Source organism: Aspergillus viridinutans (genome assembly GCF_018404265.1).
Source record: "Aspergillus viridinutans IFM 47045 DNA, scaffold_2, whole genome shotgun sequence".
Lineage (NCBI taxonomy): Eukaryota > Fungi > Ascomycota > Eurotiomycetes > Eurotiales > Aspergillaceae > Aspergillus > Aspergillus viridinutans.
This window is the reverse complement of record NW_025091218.1, coordinates 4,302,341-4,323,811: the sequence shown is the minus strand read 5'-3', so window position 1 is coordinate 4,323,811 and position 21,471 is coordinate 4,302,341. Positions and strand designations below refer to the sequence as shown.

General features: G+C 49.5%; 10 protein-coding genes and 1 non-coding gene across 11 annotated transcripts; 2 read left to right on the top strand and 9 right to left on the bottom strand.

The window, feature by feature from the left end:
- Positions 1-67: 67 nt before the first annotated feature.
- Positions 68-952, bottom strand: Aspvir_004931 (ankyrin repeat domain-containing protein; the record flags this gene model as incomplete). The annotated part of the gene is made up of 1 exon (XM_043268152.1): positions 68-952. The coding sequence occupies one exon, from the start codon at positions 950-952 to the stop codon at positions 68-70; it is 885 nt and encodes a 294-aa protein (XP_043124087.1).
- A 1,390-nt stretch (positions 953-2,342) lies between these two features.
- Positions 2,343-2,413, bottom strand: Aspvir_004930. Its single transcript has one exon. It is a non-coding gene; the product is annotated as a tRNA-Gly (tRNA).
- Positions 2,414-3,025: 612 nt separating this feature from the next.
- Aspvir_004929 (putative C6 transcription factor) lies at positions 3,026-4,880 on the top strand (the record flags this gene model as incomplete). Its single annotated transcript, XM_043268151.1, has 3 exons — positions 3,026-3,883; positions 3,929-4,215; positions 4,262-4,880. 3 exons carry the CDS (start codon positions 3,026-3,028, stop codon positions 4,878-4,880), a joined length of 1,764 nt encoding a protein of 587 aa, XP_043124086.1.
- A 612-nt stretch (positions 4,881-5,492) lies between these two features.
- Positions 5,493-6,500, top strand: Aspvir_004928 (NADP-dependent oxidoreductase; the record flags this gene model as incomplete). The annotated part of the gene is made up of 1 exon (XM_043268150.1): positions 5,493-6,500. One exon carries the CDS (start codon positions 5,493-5,495, stop codon positions 6,498-6,500), a length of 1,008 nt encoding a protein of 335 aa, XP_043124085.1.
- A 256-nt stretch (positions 6,501-6,756) lies between these two features.
- Aspvir_004927 (uncharacterized protein) lies at positions 6,757-8,733 on the bottom strand (the record flags this gene model as incomplete). The annotated part of the gene is made up of 1 exon (XM_043268149.1): positions 6,757-8,733. The coding sequence occupies one exon, from the start codon at positions 8,731-8,733 to the stop codon at positions 6,757-6,759; it is 1,977 nt and encodes a 658-aa protein (XP_043124084.1).
- Positions 8,734-9,338: 605 nt separating this feature from the next.
- Aspvir_004926 (uncharacterized protein) lies at positions 9,339-10,019 on the bottom strand (the record flags this gene model as incomplete). Its single annotated transcript, XM_043268148.1, has 1 exon — positions 9,339-10,019. One exon carries the CDS (start codon positions 10,017-10,019, stop codon positions 9,339-9,341), a length of 681 nt encoding a protein of 226 aa, XP_043124083.1.
- Positions 10,020-10,472: 453 nt separating this feature from the next.
- Aspvir_004925 (uncharacterized protein) lies at positions 10,473-12,662 on the bottom strand (the record flags this gene model as incomplete). Its single annotated transcript, XM_043268147.1, has 1 exon — positions 10,473-12,662. One exon carries the CDS (start codon positions 12,660-12,662, stop codon positions 10,473-10,475), a length of 2,190 nt encoding a protein of 729 aa, XP_043124082.1.
- A 600-nt stretch (positions 12,663-13,262) lies between these two features.
- Aspvir_004924 (uncharacterized protein) lies at positions 13,263-14,084 on the bottom strand (the record flags this gene model as incomplete). Its single annotated transcript, XM_043268146.1, has 2 exons — positions 13,263-14,046; positions 14,077-14,084. 2 exons carry the CDS (start codon positions 14,082-14,084, stop codon positions 13,263-13,265), a joined length of 792 nt encoding a protein of 263 aa, XP_043124081.1.
- A 1,576-nt stretch (positions 14,085-15,660) lies between these two features.
- On the bottom strand, positions 15,661-16,668 carry Aspvir_004923 (glycoside hydrolase family 71 protein; the record flags this gene model as incomplete). The annotated part of the gene is made up of 2 exons (XM_043268145.1): positions 15,661-16,355; positions 16,437-16,668. 2 exons carry the CDS (start codon positions 16,666-16,668, stop codon positions 15,661-15,663), a joined length of 927 nt encoding a protein of 308 aa, XP_043124080.1.
- A 370-nt stretch (positions 16,669-17,038) lies between these two features.
- Positions 17,039-18,519, bottom strand: Aspvir_004922 (uncharacterized protein; the record flags this gene model as incomplete). The annotated part of the gene is made up of 4 exons (XM_043268144.1): positions 17,039-17,352; positions 17,412-17,580; positions 17,651-18,094; positions 18,145-18,519. The coding sequence occupies 4 exons, from the start codon at positions 18,517-18,519 to the stop codon at positions 17,039-17,041; spliced, it is 1,302 nt and encodes a 433-aa protein (XP_043124079.1).
- Positions 18,520-19,338: 819 nt separating this feature from the next.
- Aspvir_004921 (glycosyl phosphatidyl inositol anchor synthesis) lies at positions 19,339-21,411 on the bottom strand (the record flags this gene model as incomplete). The annotated part of the gene is made up of 4 exons (XM_043268143.1): positions 19,339-19,762; positions 20,456-20,710; positions 20,762-20,949; positions 20,998-21,411. 4 exons carry the CDS (start codon positions 21,409-21,411, stop codon positions 19,339-19,341), a joined length of 1,281 nt encoding a protein of 426 aa, XP_043124078.1.
- Positions 21,412-21,471: the final 60 nt, after the last annotated feature.

Here is a 21,471-nt window from a genome sequence, read left to right as displayed (position 1 = left end):
CTTTCTCAACCTTTTCATGCCATCGGACACGTGTACTAGTCCAGACCGGAGTCATGCAAACACAAACCTAAGCCTTGGTGTTCTTTTCAACATTATAGTTGATCATCTTCACCATAATCTTTCCCTTGTCACTATTAATCAAGAACGAATCTATACCGTCTCTCACATGGATGTCATAGGCATCCTGGTAACTCCAACGCTCCGTGACCCATCCCCCATCTTCATCCACCACGGTGCCCTCGATGGTATAAGCAGTGGTAGGCAACTTACTATTAAGCAGCCTAGCCGACTCCTTGATGCCCTCATGTCCAGTGAAGAATTCGTTGAAAGTGCCCATCAGCGACAGATGCAGGGAGCGGGAGTAGTTCCGCTTGATGTCCAGTGGAACATCACCGATATAACGCAGCAAGATATGCTCCCAGTAGATATCCGAGACAGCGCGATTCTCCTCAGGAGGGAGGTCACCGGAAATGAGATACTCCAGGACTTCCTCGCTAGGCTTGCTCTTCGGATCCTTGACATTGTCCGAGATCTCTTTGAACTGCTCCCGGAGCCATTTCTCGCCTTGAGGCAGACGCGGGTCCGTCACGCTGAGCTCGGGGTACTTCTCAATCAGCATCTCCGCAATGTCGTAGTGACCGTTGTCAAGGAGGAGCTTGAAGATGGTGCAGCCTTCCTTATCACGGGCTGTGGGGCTCGCCCCATTCTCAAGGAGCTGCATCATGGCGGCTTCCTGGCCGGCTATGGCTGCCGCAAGGAGTGGGGTGACGCCGTCGTAGGATTCATTGACGTCGGCACCGAGATAGATCAGGAACCTGATGATATCGACGTTACCCTTGCGGGCCGCATTCACGAGAAGGCCGCAGGAACTGGTGGTGGTCACCTTGGTGCCGTTCTCAACCGAGCTGATAGACCTCGGGGAGGGAATTTGGCGGCTGATAAGGGCAGGCATTTTGCAGGTAAGTTTCGATAATGGAAAATTGGAATAGTTGATAGAGTGACTTGTGGATATGTCTCTGATGGTCGGTTATAGCAGTCTCATTTCGACGAGTTTTGCCTCTTACTTATAGGTTTGCTTCTTTCTACTGGGATAGAAATGCCCCGGATCTTGGAAGAGCACGAACGCATCGTTGATGCAATGGACTCCCAGTCCACGGTCAGTCCATTTGTTCTAGACAACGACGAAGGAGACTCAAATTTCCATGATCACAGTCTATGAAGTCAGCACTGAGGATGAGTTTACAAGCTCGCAGTGGCAATGGTGAAAGTCCTTGATGCTTTCAGAAGAGCGCTGTTGCAGTCTTAGAGTCAATTACCAGCTGAATAATACTTATGAGCTGTAGTACCAGTTGAGAGTGCCTTTAGGGTTGCACTCAAGCGTGCAGAAGATCATGGCTGGCTGAGTTTCAGACTAGGTCCACTGGATTACGAACTAATTCCAGACACTCCTGTTGAAAACGGAAGTGGTATTGAGGTCAACGGTCGAGACCTCATGGAGAATATCCCTATCACAAGCCTCTGGTCCTCGATCTCATCGTCCAGCGCACCTGTTAACGCATTTCTCCTCGTTTGAACGTTGCATGACCCCGATGGGGCGTCATATATCAGGGCTACATCACGACTTAACTCCACAGTATCTCCTCATGGAGACCCTCTCAGCCTTCCTCTATTCTGCTTCCGGCCAACGAAGCTGTCGATAATGGTCTACGCAATTGAGTGTAGGTGTTGAGGTCTTCGTGTAATTGACCCTTTTGACAAGGCTTTGGTGCCGCACTTCCTTCGTCTCAAGCCTTGACTAGACCACACTGGAGCTTTCCTCAGGATAGGCAACCGGCGTAAAACCGGCTGTATTGTTTAGGGTTGATCGTCTCTACTGGCAAAGGATCAGAGTTAATGACTCACTACTCAACGCAAAAGCCAGGCTGGACGCACTATAGGTCTCTATCCAGTCCGCGGGATCTTTAACACATGACGGACAATACAGACCTCTTCTTAGGCTGGTAGGTTCGGTATGCCTATGAGCGTTTACAGAGTGGATTCCGTCGTTGGTAAAGGAATGGTAGAGTATATCGTTCTTGAGGCTGACCATTCTATGCACTATCCATTCAGGTGATGCCTCGCGATACCCGCTTTTCTGGTCGAGAATCTTGTACTAGACGCATTATCCATGTTTTATAGTTCCGAAAGCTTTTCAAGCTCGTGTTGGACCAGTTTTCAGTTAAATCAAGAGGTGGAAGGGAGTCCCGACGCTGTGGGATAGTCTCTCATAGGGAATGGAAACCAAGAAGAAAAAGGAGCACGGTAACAGCAAATGCTGATGAAATACAAAAGACAAAAAGTAATGCATCATCCGTGAATCGAACACGGGCCTCGTCGATGGCAACGACGAATTCTACCACTAGACCAATGATGCTACCAATTGAGCTATTTGATTGGCTGTAACTCCTGACGTTTTAGAATTCAAGAGCATGGTCATAGCCTTTTTCTCGGATGTCCTAATGGATATTGAAGACGTTGCACCAATTTGAATATAGTGAGATCGATAAACAGAGGATTTACTACCAATCGACTGTGATCCCGCTGCAGGCCTTCCGACTATCTGCATGTTATTGTAGGGAAGTATGCACAAGCAGTGGTTTTGCATGGTTGTATATATATAGTTCAGGAGATCCGCGTAACTCTGGACTGCTGAGGAGTCGTTCGCACCTTCCCAGAAGGAGAATTCAAAAGCAAAATGTTTGAACCTCGATTTTGATAAGAAAGCATGAACAACGTGATTATCGAGTTGCCCAGAAAGGAATATGGTGGTGCTTACTCGATTGTGAGCCAATCACAGCCGGCCGTAAGATCAAGGTTACGGGTATTAAAATAGAGTATTTTCAGCGGGGTACACCGGCGCTGACAGACTGCTTGACATTCATGATTCTATCCATCTCCAACATAATCACGCTTCTATGAACAAATACATCTAGTACTGACCTGCTGAATTCTGTATAAAACCTGTTGTTGCCTCTTACCTAGTGAGATGCCAGACCTGGGTACATCCAAACACCGCTCATCCCGCGCTTGCACGGCCTGTCGGGCCAAGCATGTTCGATGCGACGCGGCTCTACCCCAATGCACTCGGTGCCTCAAGGAGGACAAAGACTGTGTATATGTCAAGTCGCGACGGGGAGGTGGTCGTCGGGTCTTGAGCACGCTTACTCCGACGATGAATGGGGCGAAAATAGATCACGGATCGCTTACGTCGATACTGCCAATCTTAACTCAGGCGGAGCCCAGGGAAATGAACTCAGGCGTCGATCTGACTACCCCAGTAGCGGATTGGAGCGATCCTGTGGATGACCAGCTACTCTCATTGTATTATCGGTACTTTCATAATGCGCATCCATGCGCAGTACCTCGATTTTCAATCCAGCGTTATGCGGACAGCGACCGCCAGGCAATACAGCCACTTTATGCGGTGATGAAGTACATCGGCTCCCTGCATAACGCATTAATCCCATCATCGCAATTGAAAGATCATGTTGAGGCAGAACTGGCTGTCGTACGGAGTACCAACTGTGTAGTCTCACCGTTCGCAGTGCAGGCGGTACTTCTCTACTCTATTGCAGTTTATTGGTGTGACGAAACGAGAAAAGGCCTGGAGCTGCTTGAGGAAGCCATCCGGATGGCCCTCGATCTTGGAATGAATCGATCTGACTTTCCCATGCAGCACGGGAGGAACGACCCGATCCTCGAGGAAAGCTGGCGACGGACTTGGTGGCAAATTTATATTACTGATGCGCATATTGCTGGAAGCACACACACGTATCCCTTCCGGACGACTGGGATACCTATGGATGTTCATTTGCCCTGCGAGGAGGAAGAGTATGAATCCGGGGTAGGCGGTCCTTCTTCTAGTATGTTACCACGGCTGAGGTCTTAGAATATTCCAAACCCACGAACGCTGGAAGAGTACGATATGCGAGAGTTTGCTGGTGATGAACGCGAGTTCTCTTCGTTTGCTGAGATGGTGGGATTGACTCGAAGCTTGGACTTGGCTCTCGCCTCGAGAAAAGACCTGGATATGAAGAACATCACTACCGTCTGTGCTAACGTCGATGTGATCCACGTCTCATGGACGTCACTTTTGCCGCCGTCAAAGAAGTCTGTTCTTAGACCCGACGGCTCCCTGGATGAGATTCTGTTCAAGGCACATGCTATTATTCACACGTGAGTCAATCTCCATTTGTTTGTGAGTCTCACTAATAATGCGTAGATGGATTGTCGACCTTCACCGGCAATTGTCAAACCTGGCCTATAGTGCCATCGAGGGTGTGTCATATTGTTGCCCGCAGGCGCCACCAGAGAGTCTCCTCCAGAGTAACCCGCCTGAAAGTGATCTTCATACGAGGAGAGTTCTCCACTCCATCGAGCGGTTCGAGTCCCTGTTGACCCTCCCAACAAACATCGTCAGCCACACTCCGTTCATTATCTGCATGATTGCCGTTGTGGCCATCGCCCACCTTTCCGCCTGCCGCTATGTCTTCAAGGGACAGGACTTGCGATTGAATCGAGAGCGGATCAGGGTGACTATGGGAACACTCAAGGCAATGGGAGAACACTGGTCTCTTGGCAAACGGACGTACCAGGAAATTAGTGTGATTGCACGAGAGATATTGTCACTGGATCGACCGTTGCCCTCTCCGTCTGCGTCGCGAGAACTACAGCATACCACAACGGGTGTATCCGAAGTAATGATGGACATTTCTGCATTTGCATCGGATGTGTCTGTTGAGCCGTTGGACTTTTGCGATTTGTTTGACATTGACTATCATGAGGCGACTATTCGGGACACCCTGGCTCATGATCTGGTCGTAGCTGAGTGCTGTATCTAAAACTGCTCAAAAGATTGATAGCTTTGGGTCTATTGACATCAAACGGCGTAGCAAGCTATACAGGCTATACCTCGATTCCTCTCATTTAATTGGCTCTGGCTAGTGATCAGGCAGTTGTAGCCCAAAGTACATGTCCTTTTGGTTATACCCTGCGAAAGCAACTGGTAGGACATATCAAACCGTCATTGATCCGAAGGTGAGTTAGATTGAAATGGACCAGAATTATCCGTCCGAAAGTTCGGCGTCGGACGTAAAATACATTTTTCGTCCGAAGGGCTACAGACCATTATCCTATTGCGGGAGATTCGGGTATCCGGGAACTCGGGGAATCACCAATACCCGGCTGGCCCTATACGAGATCGCAACGTCAAGATTATTTACGCTCTCTCTTCTGCCTATAAAATTAATTGTCTGTGAGTCATTGGCTGCTTGGCAGCCTTGATTATCATCTGAATTCCTATTTGACCGGCAATCCGGTTATAGTGACAGCTGAACTTACGTACTCTTTTAAGATTATATAAAGCGTCATATTCGTCTTGCCAGACCACCATCGACAATTGACAGTCGCACCTCGAAAATAGCGCCGAAAGGAGAAATCTGACTTTTACCAAAATGCCCCTCCCGAAAACAATGCGCGCCCTCCTCCAATCCTCCTTCGAGGAACCCCATCTGGTCCTCACACCAGACTACCCCGTCCCAACCGCCAGAGAAGGAACAGACGAGCACCTCATCCGCGTGCGCTGCGTTAGCCCATGCGCCAACGAACTCAACTGGGCCAAGTTTTTCCCTCCGCTCCAAGAACGCGAGCAAATCCCCTGCTACGATGTCGCGGGAACGGTAATCACCGCACCGACATCCTCCGACTTCCCACCCGGCGCAGAAGTCTACGCACGCTCAAACTATCTCCGACCCGGCTGCGCACGCGACTATGCCGTTATATCTGGCGCCGATCTCGCGCACAGTCCGCAGAACATGAGCTGGGCGGAGAGCGCCGCCATTCCGCTGAGTGCGCAGACGGCGCTGCAGGCGTTATTTGTGCAGTCTGGGATTGGGGAGCTGGGTGATGAGGCGTGGAAGGGGAAGAGGGTGCTTGTTACGGCTGCGTCTGGGGGTGTGGGGATCTGGGTGGTGCAGTTGGCGCGGCTGGCTGGTGCGACGGTTATTGGGACGTGTGGGCCGCGGAATGTCGAGTTTGTGAAGTCGTCGGGAGCAAGCGAGGTGATCAACTACCGGGAGAGGAATCTGAAGGAGTGGGGGGTGAGGCCAGAGAACCAGGTTGATCTGGTGGTTGATTGTATTGGCAAGAAGTCGTTGGAAGATGCGTGGTGGTGTGTCAAAGATGGTGGCATTCTGATCAGCATCTTTCAGCCTCCCGAGCAAGTGCAGCCTGAGGAGTGCAAGGGGAAGAATGTGCGGAATTTCTTCTTCATTGTGTCTGCGAACCGAGCAGATCTGGAAAAGGTCACGAAGCTGGTGGAGGAGGGCAAGTGTCGAGGTGTCGTGGACAGTGTTTGGCCGCTGGAGCAGTTCGAGGAGGTCTTTAAGCGACTGGATGAGGGACATGCCAGGGGAAAGATTATCTTGGATCTGTCCCTGAATCAGCAACTGAACTACATTTAGCTATCACGTTTCCGTCAAGAGGACGTTTTTTCAAGCATGTCCACTACGACCAATCTTCTTCTGATCGCTATGTTGAAAAGGCTTACCCGTCATTTATTTACCAAGGTCTTGAGGATGTATCAAAGTCTCGTCGCTGTCGTCACAACAAATATATCTGAAAAATGTATTGAGCGATGCCATAATATCGAACGCATTTTGAGAGCAGAGAAAAGACTGAACACAAGGCTTCGCGACAAGATTTTTGTACAACGGCTTGTCAACCTACATTATCCAATCCCACATACCAAACAGATGAGACAACCAGAGTGGCTACCATAAAGCAGACAGAGGTTTCATCCTCATGCATGAAACTACCCACCAGGTCAATAGAGTTGAACCAGACCGCACTCAATGCAAGCAGCATCTCCGTGACAAGCTTCACCCATTTTGGCAGCGGGTAGTACGCATAAACAGCCGACAAACATGCGCAAGCCATGGTCACAGCCACACAGCAGTAGGATTGGCGCCATGGAGACTCGGACTTTGATGAGATAGCTCTGCTTCCTCTCGCTACGATCTCATCGCCTTGGTATTGATATTGCAGGACTCGCGTGGCGAGAAGGTATTCCACCAGCACCGCCATGATGGGTAAGCGGAGGAAACTTTCAATGACGGGAATGTTATCTGGGTTGTTGTCGCGAAGGAGACGGACCACCAAACCGATCGCAGACGGCTCACCTGCCATACGAGCGAGATCAGACGTGGAGATCTCTAGTGACTCAGCGCCAATCGTGTACTGCGCAAACTCATGCTTATGCCAAATACCGACTAGACGGCCCTTTCCCTGATTGCGGAGCGTGAAGAGGGCACGGATACACAGCGAAAGCCCCACGATAACTGACAGCCAGAGCATTCCGTGGCCAACAACCCCCGAGGGTGCCAGTCTCTTTGCTTTCAGCCCGCCGTACAACCATCCTGCGATGACAAGGGCCATTTCCAGAGCAGGCATGGCAATGACTAACATAGTAGCCCACCACGGGAGGGAAGAAGCTAGAATGTCACCCGCCAACAAGGGCGATCCATCTGCCGTCTCGTACTGAAAAACAGCCTCATCAAGGCACAGCAACGATTGCAAGATATCGTTCCCGTTGACGTTCTTGCCCCCCATTGTCGCAAGGGTCGGCCGCACTGTCATGAACCAGACCGCAAGTCCACGCCCCGTCGCGGCAGCCATGAGCCCAACAGCACAGGCAACAAGCAGATGCACAAGGAGGTACATTCGCGTGGCGCAGACCATCCGCGCTCCACGGTCACTGCCGTAGGGACTCGTCCACTTCCGTAGCTTCAAGAACGGCGTGAGGTTATGGTCCACGCTGGTGAATATCCACCCCCATGAGAGTGTCGCCTCCGTAACCTGCAGTTCCTGTTGCTGCTCCTTAATATACGTACACCGTGACGCGCGCACATCCATCCTCGTCTCCATCTCTCGCACGATTTCCTCCGTCGTTGCCTGCGGCGACCGCTCCAGCATGTCCAGCGCGAAAGCAAGGTCCGCCTCCCGCAAGGGAAATAAATTCTCGTCCGTTTCTTTGACCTTTGCGCCGCAGAGGCTCTCGCTCCGAGGGCATTTAATCCAATGTACCGTGCTCTCCTGGGAGGGTTGGTCTTTCAGCTGACATCCCACCACGAGAACCTGCCAGTCCCGGCCGGCGGCGAACGTCTCTATCTGCATAGCTACCCGGCGGACTAAGCCCTGCAAATCCTCGGGGGTGCGCCAGCACACCACGGCGACATCTGTGCGGACTTTGTTGGTGACCCAACCCGCGTGTAGAAACCAGTTGCCGCGGGCGAGCGCGTTGGTCATAGACCGGATGCGAAGGGCCATACGGACACTCGAGAATAGAGCCGTTCCTGCGCTGGCGACCTTGCCGACATGCGCTGCTATGATGATGGCGCCCCAGAAGGCAATGATCTGGGAGGACCAGGCGGCGGTGGAGGAGACGACATATTGCGCGGACACGGGGAGCGACTGCAGTACCAGCACAAGAAGGTAAAAATTGCAATATGCCATCAAAATTGCTACATAGCTATGACTATGGAACAAGATGTGAATAAAAGGGGACCACAGCGACTTATAATTGCTATCTAATGCGAGGCTGGGGCGGAGCCGGGCCGCGGCTGCATATGGCGCTTCAAACGGGATAAAATAGCCGAATCCGAAGCTCACGAGGCTTTTCACCTCCAACGATCCCATTGTCAGTCGGAATTCAATTGGTAGAAAAATTTGTCAGTCATTGATCCGCCAACCTATTCTCCCACACACATCTCATATGGCTATATTCCCCTAGCTGCGGAACCATCTTACCACAAAGCTGCGGTGTCTCAAACAGGTACTTCTAGCATAATATTAAACAGCAGTGGTCATGACTTTGATGAGCAAAATAGCTAAAGTAGTTATGCGATACTTCAACAGAATCCAAGCGTGGATCCATCTATGAGAACTAATCTGTTGCTTCTGCCCGCGCACCGGGCTTTTGTAGTCAGAGAAAATGAACATATATCTGGGATAGAACGACGCCGACGAGTTGTCATTGGCTAGCCTGACGCAATAAGCCGGCGGGTTTGGGAGCACAGTAGCTTTGTATGAATAGTACTCATGATCGTGTAGTTTAAGCTATGCTAAGATCTAGCCTTGACCACCCTGATTTCTTGTTGGTCCTCTGTTGGTATCAGCCACGACAGATGCCCGGGGACTTAAAGTACAGACAATTCCAGCCCCGTGGCTAAACGTATCTTGCTCTGATTTGACTTATCACGAACAGGTCCTCCCCGTATTGTCCATTGCGGCAATGCTCAGTATTATACCTGAAGACCGCATAGGGACAAGATAATCCTATCTACGGCTTCTTCCGGATTAACATTTCCGTAGTAGACTAAATACCCACTTCCAAGCTGCGCTCCGGTCACTGCTGCCTGTATTTCGTCCTCGCTTTCCTCTTCGCGGATTCCCTGACGTGAGCCAAGCGACTCAGTCTCAGGATACGTAACTGGAACCAAGATCCTCTCATGGAGCCGAGCCCCCTTGACATGGAGGACCTTCGTGTAAGGTAGCGCAGGTAACGAAGACGACTTCACACCCTGAGGCAAGACACAGGATGGATTGACCTCAAAGTCATTGCGGGTATAATCGCCGTGTTTCCAAGGTAACCCAAAGCCAGAGGCAAAGAAGCTGTCCAAGACGTCCCATGTTACAAAGTTGGGAAAATGAAGGCCGATAATCGCAAGGCCACCATAATGGATGTATGTTTGTACTTTTCGGAGTACTTCATGGTGGCGGCAGTCAGTCAAGCCTTGGTCTGTGACGATAATGGCCTTGGGATTGTTGTCATCCAGATAGCGAAGTGCCGCGTTCGCCGTCTTCACACGCTTCACCCGGGCGGACTTGGCTAAGTTGTTGAGCAGTGATGAGTAGGTATCGTCCAGAAAGTCCAGGTAAGCGAGGGAAAGAAGGAGAATCTCTGGGCGGTTTTCGGTGGACATTGTTATCAAACTTGCTGGATGCCTTCGAAAAAAGGATCAGGGCGAATTGTGCGTGATAGAAGACGACAATATATCGACTGGCAAAAGAACAGAAGCTACTTACGTATATGTCTTGAGACCACGCAGACCGGTCTATAGCTTAGTTCCCTGAGGGAGGAGGTTTGAGACGCGTGTTTGGCGTCTGCTTTGCCATAAGATAAGGGAATAAGGGTGGATACGGCTGAGTAATCACAAATGTATCACACAGAGTTCCCTTTCGAGTCTAGCCTGGATGCCTCTCGCTGCCACCTTTATAAGGCCCTCCAGTATGGGGGACGGAACAGAGGTGATTGCAGTACGATGCACAGGACATGAATTTTGTCACCCTCAGACCCCATACTTTATTATCCGTGATACACATTTGTGCTATATGTAGCCCACAATAGCAATAAGTGTAAAGAACGAATACTTGCGCTAAAACCCAACAAGTACTGACCCAGGAAGCATTCCTTTAGCGGTGCATTCAATGCAATCATACACAATTCTTCCATCGAAATGAATTGACTGGCCGGCTAAAAACAGCGCCCAGGAAGGGTTGTCACAGACTGAGACGAAAGAGTGGAGGTCACCCCATTGGCCGACAGGTTTGTTATACTTTCTCGCCGCCCATCTTGAAGCGATGATGTTTACCACCTTGGTCGACGCTTCATGGCCGGGACAATTTTCTTGACCTTTGAGGCTCGAAACTATAGTGATCATTGCGTCTTTGACCCCAGCGGTACCTATGGAGCGCCCCCCGATACGCCCATGGAATAGGATTTCAGGCTCAGTTGCGAATGGGGAGCGCTCAATATTCAAATACAACGGCACATCTGCATATCTCTTGTCTGGCGGACCGATGTATGGTGTTGACAAGGATAAAGCTTGAATTGAGGTGTCGGATTCTCCACCTTCGGTCCTTAAGCTGTTGTCAATATAGAGGCGCATATCGCTCTCACTGCTGCTGATAATCGCACCGTTAGGCCGTACTGCCGTATTTGCGCAGAATCCTTCATAGCAACCCAACAATGGTGTCTTTGAGGCGGGATCCATATCCACAATCAATGCAGGCTGGACCGTGTATATTCCATTTCTCCAGCCGACAAGCTCGTCCTTAAAATTGATCTTTTCGCTCAGTAAGGGATCACAACCAGCATGGACGGCGGCTAATAAGAAGACTGCTCGGCTAAGCTCAAGTCTGGCCGAGAAAATGTCATCAACCATAGGACAAAGGATGTGCTGCCAGAAGCTGCTCTCGAGGTCAAGGTAAATGCAGTGCCGGAGATTATTGAAATCTTCACCAGCCAAGACTGAGGCTACGGCGATAACGATGGATACTGTAATCACACGGAAAGTTGCCAGGTCTCTCTGTTGCTGCACATTGGTGTAATCAAAGCTTTGTCGAAGAATGTTTTCCAAGCTTTCCGGGTTCGACAGTCGCTCATCGCAAATCCCAAATACTTCGGCAGACTGCGGGAAAAAGAGCGAAGCTAATCTCACAGAAATAGGGGACGGTTTGGTCTCCTGGTAGGTCCAGACTGCTTTTGCCAGCAGTTTTTTGGTTCCTCCACGGTTGTGCAAAGGCGACCGGTCGCTTCTAATGCCACGAAACCTTTCATATTCTGATGGAGTCTGAACGATCCAGGTGAGATGTAGCTGAGACCTGATACACGAATGAGTGTATTCAAAGAAAGTCGGGAAAACCTCGGGTGGGATATTGACTTTGTTTCTGAAGGCATTTGAGAACATGGCACCTGCGGTGCTGAAATGGTAATGATGAGTGTAAGTCGGCATGACACAGCTGTCCTGTTCCTCGAGAAAAGGATCGGTATCCCAAGAGCCCCCTGTGACTAGGACGACTGAGTTGGACCCAAAAGCCCGCGGTCGAGCTCCAGAGCCATCCCACACTTGAATTTCACCGATGCGATACCCAACCGCCTTCATACAAGCAGCGACATGTACCACCATGATACTTCTGGTAAAGTATGTTTCTTTCCCGGGAAGCGTAACCCATCGTAAGAAGCTGTTGACGTAGTGCATATCAGTGATGGCCGCACTTTCGTCTATTGTAGACTCCCGCTCATTTGTGTGCTGAGACGGATTCCAGTACGGTAGATTCAACTGATCAACCGCAGCTGTAAATATTTCAGTCAAGCCTCTCGTGGCTCCCTCATTCAAAATCTTCGCTTTGTTGTGGATCAATTGCAGATGTAAGCTTTCGTATGCTTCTTGCAACTTCAAAAGAGTAGGGGCCAAGAACTGCATAAAAAGCTCGACAGCATTTGCACCCCCGCACACATGGGCAATTGCACAGATAGATAACCCTACTAGCTGCGTAGGGAAGTCTTCACTAAAAGGTGGATTTGAGTCGTCTAAGCACACCTTGCACCCATCGCTCGTAAACAAGCAGTATACTGCCGGTCCTACCTGAATAGATGCCGCAAGCTTTTTGGCCGCTTCTTCGGCGAAAGCTCCGTGTAAATTGGTCAGTATACTGCTCACGACGCGTAAACCACCTACCCAGCCCCAAGCAGACTGTGCTAAAGACAAGGTGGACATGATATCTGGCATTCCTATCTGCAGCTGCTGCAGCGAACCCCTTTGGGCGCGGAATACGAGAGTCATTGTAACTGGGCTCAGATTAGAAAACTGAGAAAGAGATTTCGCAACTGGAGGGACGGAGAAAAATGATTAAGTGATGTTCTGAGAGCTGCCTGCTTTTCTACTTCTAGAGGGGCAGTGCTTAAATGCTCAGCCCTAACATGCGTAACACTGGCAGGACTAATTAATTCTAGGAGTGGTCTTGCCGCCGTTCTACGAGCAGCATGATATCTGAGAGACACAGAGGAAAATTGAACTACTGTGACTAACCATGCTTTCTTCTGCTTAAGATTGTGACTTATGATGAAAGCCACTTGAGAAACGCGAGGACTAACTGATGATGGAATAAGAGAGCATAGAAGACATAGATAACCATGGGGGAATAATGATTATCATTTATAGCCTTATTAGCCAGTAATCTTTCTTTTCATAATAGATAATCTGCTTGTTTCTCTTTCTGTGCTAGAATTAGCCTTTCTGCATTAATATAGACATATACTAGCCACCAAGGAATCCAACATTCCTGTTTCAACTAGTTGATCAGTAAATCATTCAGAATCGAAAGTTTACCAGTGAAGACAGTAGTCAAGGTATATCTACTATGCAGCTGGCCTGCTAGAGGCATCACCGATGTATCCCAAAGACTGAAAGTCTGGCAAACTCCGCCGCCCCTCGGGCCACAACATACTCATCAGCTCCACCCAGGATCTGTGGAACACTGCCAAATTCCTGAATAAAGACCTTCTCTACAACCAACCTGAATGTCTTGTCGGCCGCGCTCTCACCAAAGAGGACAACCCGATCAGACATTCGAGAGCCGGGATACTTTCGTTTCCATTCCATCAGTCTCAAGGCCAGCCAATCCCAGTAGCCCTCCTCATGTCGCGATGCATAACCCAACGTCCACTGATCCTCATCATCCCAGAACCCAAGCACAATGTGAGCAGACTTGACTGTGGTTCGAAGCACCTTGACTGCGTCCTCTGTATATAGGATGGAGATGACACTAGCCAGGGGCATTGCATCAATCTCTGACTCACACGCCTCGTAGTCTCGATAATCGGAGCAGAGAAAATGGCCATAACCCGCTAACGGTGCCCCAGTATCCCGCACCCATGCCCATGAGCGCTTCTGGTGAATGTCTTCGGGGAATGGAAGATTGAGGTACTCAAATGCGTCGTGGATGTCTTCGTCGTAGAGCGCGATAAGATGAGGGGTAGAGATGACGATGGGTAGTATTGCCAGGGGCACTGACAGCACATCTTCCACTTGGACTTTGAGCTCTCGAATCATGACGGCTACGGCCCCAACGTCCCCTAACGCGGGGTGTCCTAGCCATTTGCGCAGAGAGCGAAGTTTTCTGCGAGGAAGGTCTTGAAATTGCTCAGGCGGTTTGACATACGGGGGACTAGGTCAACTTGATTAGCTAGTATCATACTATGTCATTCGCAGCAGAGATAGACAGACTGGAGGTGTGTGGATGAGTGCAATGATAACCGCCGAATGACCTCCTCATACTGGGATGACCCTTCGACCCTTCCGATATTAATCATCGTCCCGTTGGGAAAGCTTACAGCGGCTGTCCTGAGAGGTGTCATACTCTATTAGGTTCTATAATTTACTCACTTAATAGGGAAGGAATCAATACCCATAGAATCCCGTCAAGTCTATCCCGATCCCCGCCACCTCTGTCGACATTGGGGGACTGGGCTCGACGTGGTTGGCGTCATTTTTGGACCATAGATGGAAATGGTTGCCCAGGACCAGGAAGAATAGGACGGAGGTGATGGCTATAAATGTAGGAGTGGGCTGAAATCTCCAAGTTGGCGCCGTGATATGCGGACTGCAAGTTGAAAGTGGAAGAGTGAAGCTGCACCTGCCGCAGGCGGCGATACTAGATATAAATGATAATATGACCATCCTGTGTGGTTGGAGCAGCTAAGGTGCCGCGCTAACTGGACCAACCCCGCCTCTGAGTTAGAGATCCTGAACACGCTAGAAACAGAAAATCGTAGTCTGGAAGAGGTTCATGGTTAGAAGAGATCTCCGGATCAGAAGCTTGCACTGACTGTTCGACACTAGTCCCTGCAACTTTTTATTGAGCTGCATGGGATATGAGTTATTGGATCTTAGGCAACCGCTGGTAATGCTGTCGAGATAATGCCCCGCTCCAGGACCAGCACTGAAGGAATCCCCAAACGAAACCCTGAGAGACATCAGCATTTTGCAAGCGCGAGTTTAATATATGGTGGGAACAAAAAGCCATACCACCCAGTGGGCACCAGACTCCCCGAGGACCCTGTCATCCACTAGAGTAAGCACCTGAGGGGCAGTACCCGTGGCTTCACGTCCATGCACATAATCCACTGTCTGGGCCGATAATCGAAGAACCAACCACATCCGTAGTGGTGATGACTCTACTAAGGCCCCAGTGGAAGTGCAGGTACAATTGTGAATAGGGCAGTATCCATAGTTGCAAGCAAAGCTGCAAAGGCCTGCAAAACCACCATCACCATGACCCCTAGTGCAGGCGGGCGGATTGAATGGCGACGTCGTGGGAACATAAGGGGGGACTTCGATTGTGCTGCAGGCACTGGAGGGACAGTAGCCATAATTGCAAGCGAAGCTGCAGTGGCCCGCATAGTTAGCATCACAATTTGCTGGATAGCCAGTCACTCCTGTCGCATTCGGTAGTGTCAACTGCTGTCCCATATTCGTACAAACACATGCCCCAACCGGACACTCAATGCGTTACAGAAATTAGCACAAAATAAAGCAGTCATAGAGGGAGATAAAATAGTAGCATACATATCCATATTTACAGGTAAACTCACAGAGCCCTTCAAAGTTGCCCACACCACAGTCCTGTACACAGACTTGTTTGCTCAGCGAGAGGGTTGGGGGAATCGTGCTGGTCAGCGTGGATGTTGCAGAGCCGACCCAGACATTCCAATTGGTAATGTCATTTGTGCAGGTCGTAGAGATATCGTGCGACGGGTTATATGATATGAAAACACCAGAGTCACGCAGCAGCTGCATCGTGAAGGACCCAGTTTCTCCATATAAGGCCATACTTGCATGGTAGATGCCCACTCCGCCCTTCTGGGGTGTAATCCCAGTCGACGCCGTGTTCCCCTACTCCATAGTTGATCGTCAAGTAGGCCGACTCACTGAGCAGGGCAGAAAGGAAAACACAATCATCCACAATATCCACTGGTCGGTACTCGATCTGGAGTTGGCTTGCAGTGTTTGCTGTCGTTCCGCTATTACCACACGCGCTTGCCAATGTCGGGCGATACCAGGTCACAAGGACTTCCGTATCGAACGTTGCATGCCCATTTTTATAGGTGTCAATCATGTAGGGAAGGAGTTGGCGCCAACCATCATGTGGCATGTTTTCCACGTAGTTATATGGTGCGTTCCCAATCTTGAAGGCACTGTATTGGGTGTCATCGAGTGGCCCAATATAGTGAGATTCTCCAAAGTCGTTCCATGAAATAGTCTTGACGAACTCCGGTTGGAAATACCAGACCTGCTGCCAGCGATCATACCATAGGTCATCGCTGCGCCACAACCAGGTCTTGTTATATCCCGGCAAGTTTGTGAAGAACCATGGGTAGACTGGCATCATGTACGGCTTGCCGTTCAGGGTCTGGTTATACAACGCGTCCACGTAGGTGGTCATGTTCCAAGACCCCCACGCCCATGCCGCCCAGCCTAGGTAGAGAGCATATTTAGTTTGACTGAACCCGCAATGGCACGACACATCAAAGCCTTCTACTGTCTACCAGTACTCACTGAAAAGTCCGTCTGCAATTCCCCCTCCAAGCTTGAGCGCCGCTTCAGCACCTCGAGAGGACCAGTCTGGCATGAAGAAGCAACCCGTCTCTGCTTTGATACTGATCCAGTCATTTGCATTATCGGTGCCTTCAAACGTTGACACAAAATTGGCACAATTATAATGATAGTAGGCGCCGTTCGAAGCGTATATTCGAATAAGGTTATAAACATCAGCGCTGCTAACCCTCATTTGCCACAACTACATACTAGGAGCTCTGTCCAGTCAACTGTCAACAATGATATTGGCTCCAGCTCCTGTTAGAGGATGGTCTAAATATTCTGTTTGTCTAGACATACACACCATGCAATGTGTATCAGAAGACCCAGGAGCAAATCAAAGATCTCTCCTTTAAATACCACGTGGTCGCTAATCACACTTTTTACTTGCTCCTCTAGTACATGCTGCAAAGGCATGTTATCGTACAAGGCTGCTGCACCACTAGCTTGAGAATTACTAAGACAATATGACACAAAGACTTCTAATTATAATTATTCTATATATTATAGTATGTTAAAATATTTCAGTACAACAGTGGTATACCGCTGCAACACCGGAATTGTTATAGCTTCTGGGTAAGAGCAGTAAATCTCACCTCAAGCGCCCCCAAATCAAAGGTCGAAAGCACGTTGTTCAAGAAGGTTGCACCAAGGATATATTCGCCCCCACCATCCTGGAATCCGAGTGCACAGAGTCCCGTAGACCCATCAACTTGAGGCTGCAGGATCAGGTCGGCGGGACTAACAGGGAAACTCACACCGCTGATAGTGATTGCGAGTTTGGGCGCTGTGGCATTGCAGGGAACTTCATAGAGGCCGGCAGCCGCGACGTAGGTAGCAGGGGGCTTGAAGGCGCCGGCAATAGCAGTGGCAAGGGCTATTAGAAGCAGGAAAGGTCAGGTATGAGCGGACTGGGATGAGAGTCTTGGGGCTTACCGGTAGGTAGCAAGGTGAGGGTGGTAGCGGTATCCACAAAGCCAACGAAGGGGGGAAACGAGGTGGAGTTGGACAATGTGGAATTGGATCTTCCAATGATAGCGCCGTCGATGTTGATGTAATAGTAATCGGGTCGGTTGATGGAAGGCTTTGAGCGGGTTTCCTTGCTCTGGAATGAATAGATCTCGCGCAGTTAGTCAATGATCCATCTCCTCTCTCCCTAAATTGGGACTACCCACGGTAAGGATCGACGCAGAGGCGGTTTTCCCCGTCGTGTTGACAGGGGGAATGCCACCAACGGCAAAGTATCCGTTGGGCCCACTCCGATCAGGAGCAAAGCTGAAGGTAGGCAAGCTCAAGTGCTGGTCAACCATTTTATAGAAGACAGGCTCGTAGGTCATATAGTGAGTCTTGATATTCTTGGTCGGGTCGTTGCCAGGGAATTCGCTGGTCAGGGACGCGAAAGCCAATCCGAACAAGCCGCTGACATTAAAATTGAAGTATGCTTGATCAACAACTGCCACCTGGGCATCCTTGACTGTGATATTGGCAATGGTGATGTCTTCCCAGCCGAATTTGCCGGCCAGAATTCCTGTACCATAGGTGATGTTGAAATTCACATTCTCAATCTGACCTCCGGTGAAATCCCCGCTAAACTGAGGTCCAACTTGGCAATTGCTTTGCTGTGGCATATTAGGAACGACCTGACAACCAGCGGCCGAAGGACACTTACAATGGTGGGAGCTCCGGTGCTATCAAGGCACTGAAACCCTTCCTTAAGGATCCAGGTATCACTCGATCCGGTATCCAGTATCATGCTATATGTTTCGTTGCCCCATCCAACCTCAGCGACATAATTGACTTGACTAGGGTTGTTAATTGCCGTGAGGCCTCCATTGCTAGTGGATTGTCGACGGCGGAGGCCCTTCTGGTGACGCAGCACGCTGTGTACTGGCTTCAGTGGCACGACATTGTCCGTCACAAGGTCTAGGCCAGGTGCCCTTCTTTTAAGGGACTGATGGGATTTGCCTGAGTTTAACTCGGGGATTCTAGCGGCAGAAGAAACCGCCAATCCAAGCAACAGGGCTGCAGCCCACGATCCAACCATAATGGATATTTGATAGGGACAAGTCTGACAGGCGGGTAAATGCGTTGAGGATCGCAAGCTGGCCAAAAGTCTCGTTTGTATATGGGTTGAGCAATTTTCGAGGGGGCCATCATGGGCAGAAGATAAAAGGGGAAAGATGCCGCAGCTGAAAGGGAGTTTTCGAGGAGGGACCTTTGATAGGTTCCATGTTTACAAATAATATTAGAGACCTATCAAAATTGCGCCAATCCCTTCCTCCTTGGCCATAGTGAGCTGAGCTGTTCCTGGATCTTGAGGAACTTGTAGATCAGTGGCGCTTTAAGTTACGTATTTCCGAAGGAGTTCATGCGCTGGCGCAACCCTAGTGGCCCACTAGCTAAACAGTCCTGAGATTGCAGCTCATAATTCCGATTCCTAACTGCCTACGGTCCTACTCTCATCAAACTGCCTACTGTTTACAGAATTGCTCTGTCTACATGATGTCATGTGCTCTCCAACTTCATATTCTACCTTAATATTTGAATCTGAACGATACAATATGAAAATGTCCCTTAATATAGGAGAATACGCCTTAAACCAACATATTGTACCTTATACAGGTAAATGGAGATTGAAATACCTGGATCACATAATACGAAAGCACGCTGTACTGTATCAGGGGTTACCGAAGATTAACTAGGATTGTTCTGTTGATAAATTCCAAATGATCCAAAACTATTCCCTTTCTGCTAGAGCAGCTCCCTATAATAGCTGCATCCACAGTGAGACTGCTTTTATATCATATAGTAACCGTCCGCCTATCTAGGTATCCTTCATTATACCTAGCGGATTCCCTTTACTCTACATATCGTCTTGGAACTCCACACCTCTAACAAACACCTCCGACAAAGCCTCTAACCCCGCAACAAAAACACATAACGCAGAAGCAATAATAAACATGCTAATACTCTCTCCAATCTCCAGCCAGCTCCCCTTATCTCTTACTGCCCAGAAGAAGCGCAGAGTTATGTAGTCACCGATGCCCATGACAACCGTGAACAGACTCCCACCTTGAAGCCTCAGTCTCTTGGTCAGAAATCCAAGGTTGGCAGAAACCAGGGCGAAAGGAGCCAGAATCTTGAAGATGAGAAGAGCCGCCTGGCTGAAGGGATCGAAGATCGGAAGTAGCCGGTAGACAGCGTCCAGCGAGAATGAGGAGACCGAGACGATGTTTCCGGTGCTGAAGAAGGCGGAGTGCAGCAGGAAGAGGAAGAAGAGACAGACTCTTCCACAATAAGGTTCTCATCAATTGAAGTAGCGTGCCTGTGGGAGGAAATCCTGTTTTCCTGATTGCTGTTATAGCACGAAGTCATTGATCTGCTGAGGACCAATGTCCCTTGGTAGCATAGCCAACGGCGGCATATAGATAATCTTGGTCCAGATCCAGGTAGCTGTCCTTTCAAACTAAGCTGATATCCTCTGAGCTCTTTGCACCCTTCTCACATTGACTCTGTCATGCCACCTAGCTGAGCAGCAGCAATCTCATCTTGCAGGTAAACAATGAGTTTGTGACAGGGCAAGGCGTATGTACAATCGTACCTATATGCTTCGTCTCGTGCTTCCAGCCACAACTTGCGCGCCTTGAAGAGTAGTCTGAGCAGCACTCGAAGCATATCTCAAAGCCGATGCCGTAGACAATGCTAGTGAGAGACAGAAGGTCAAGAATACACCCAGCTAAATCCTCGTACAAAGACTTTGTGCCCTGAACGATCATCAGGGGTGCTCCATGACCGTCAAGGCATCTCCCAGTCATTGCGCATTGCTAGCAAATATTCTCATAGCCAGTAGTTGATGTCGATTCTCGCATGCAATATTGGATAATAATGTGAATCGATGTCGCGTATCGCATAAGTCATCCAGTTGGCGTTTCCAACGTCTAGCAACAGCTGCAAGGAGAAGAAACCAAAACAGTACTTACCCAGCGTAGCCCACCCAGCAATCTGTGTTCCCAGCGGAAGTCCCTGCTTCGTCTTCTAAAGAAGCCACACTCGACCTCGTAACAAGCATTGCAAGAGCAACTAGTCCGACCTGCAAACCATGAATCGCTCTCGACACACCATCGGCATCTGCTGCGCCCGGCCCATCTTTTGAGGGCGCAGTCTGTACTAATAGTCTCTTTTCAAACGCAATATACAAGAAACCGACTAGAAGGATTAGGATGCCACCGACAGAACTGAGATAGAGTCAGCTATAGGATAATATGTTGTATGGGCTCTCTACGTACATGAAGGTTATATCCTCCAATTCTTTAGCTGGTAGAAGAGTGAAGACGCTCATAGCAGCGCAGGAAAGTGCCCATGTAGTGCAGAGGAAAAAGTTTGTCTTGACGAAGTCTGTATCGTAAAGCAGTGGCCAAGCGGTAGCGGTCAGGTGGACAATCGTATAGACCCGTCGATTGTAGTAGCTTTGAACCTGTGAAACTCGTTAGCAGGCGTTGATTGTTGGAACTCGGGTACTCACCATGACTTCCAGCAATGCCAAATATGCAGCGATGTTCAATGCAAACTGAACTGTATCACTCTTCGAAAACTGCGAAAACAATTTTTTCTTGCCCTCCCTCGACCGCGCAAAAACCTCTTCCCAAAACAAGACTGGAAAGAAGGCGTACGCGTAGTATGTGATCGGTGATGCCTGTAAAATGAGCAGACTGTAAAGCCCGACCAGGATCGAGGCAAAAGTTATAATGAGTCCGGGTGGCCTCTGCACATCGATCTTGCCATCGAGCACGTAGACATCTACGGGTGTCGTGAAAGTGAATGCGATCCAGCCAAGATAGCCTGCTGTGACCAGTGTTCGCAGAAATAGCCACGCATAGGTCTGCAGGTACCTTAGGCCCTGCAAGGCAATCTTAATCAGCTCGTCAGATTGCTTCATTGAGGTCGTGTAATCTTGTTCCCGGATGAGTTCCTCAATGGATGCTAGACGATTCTCGAT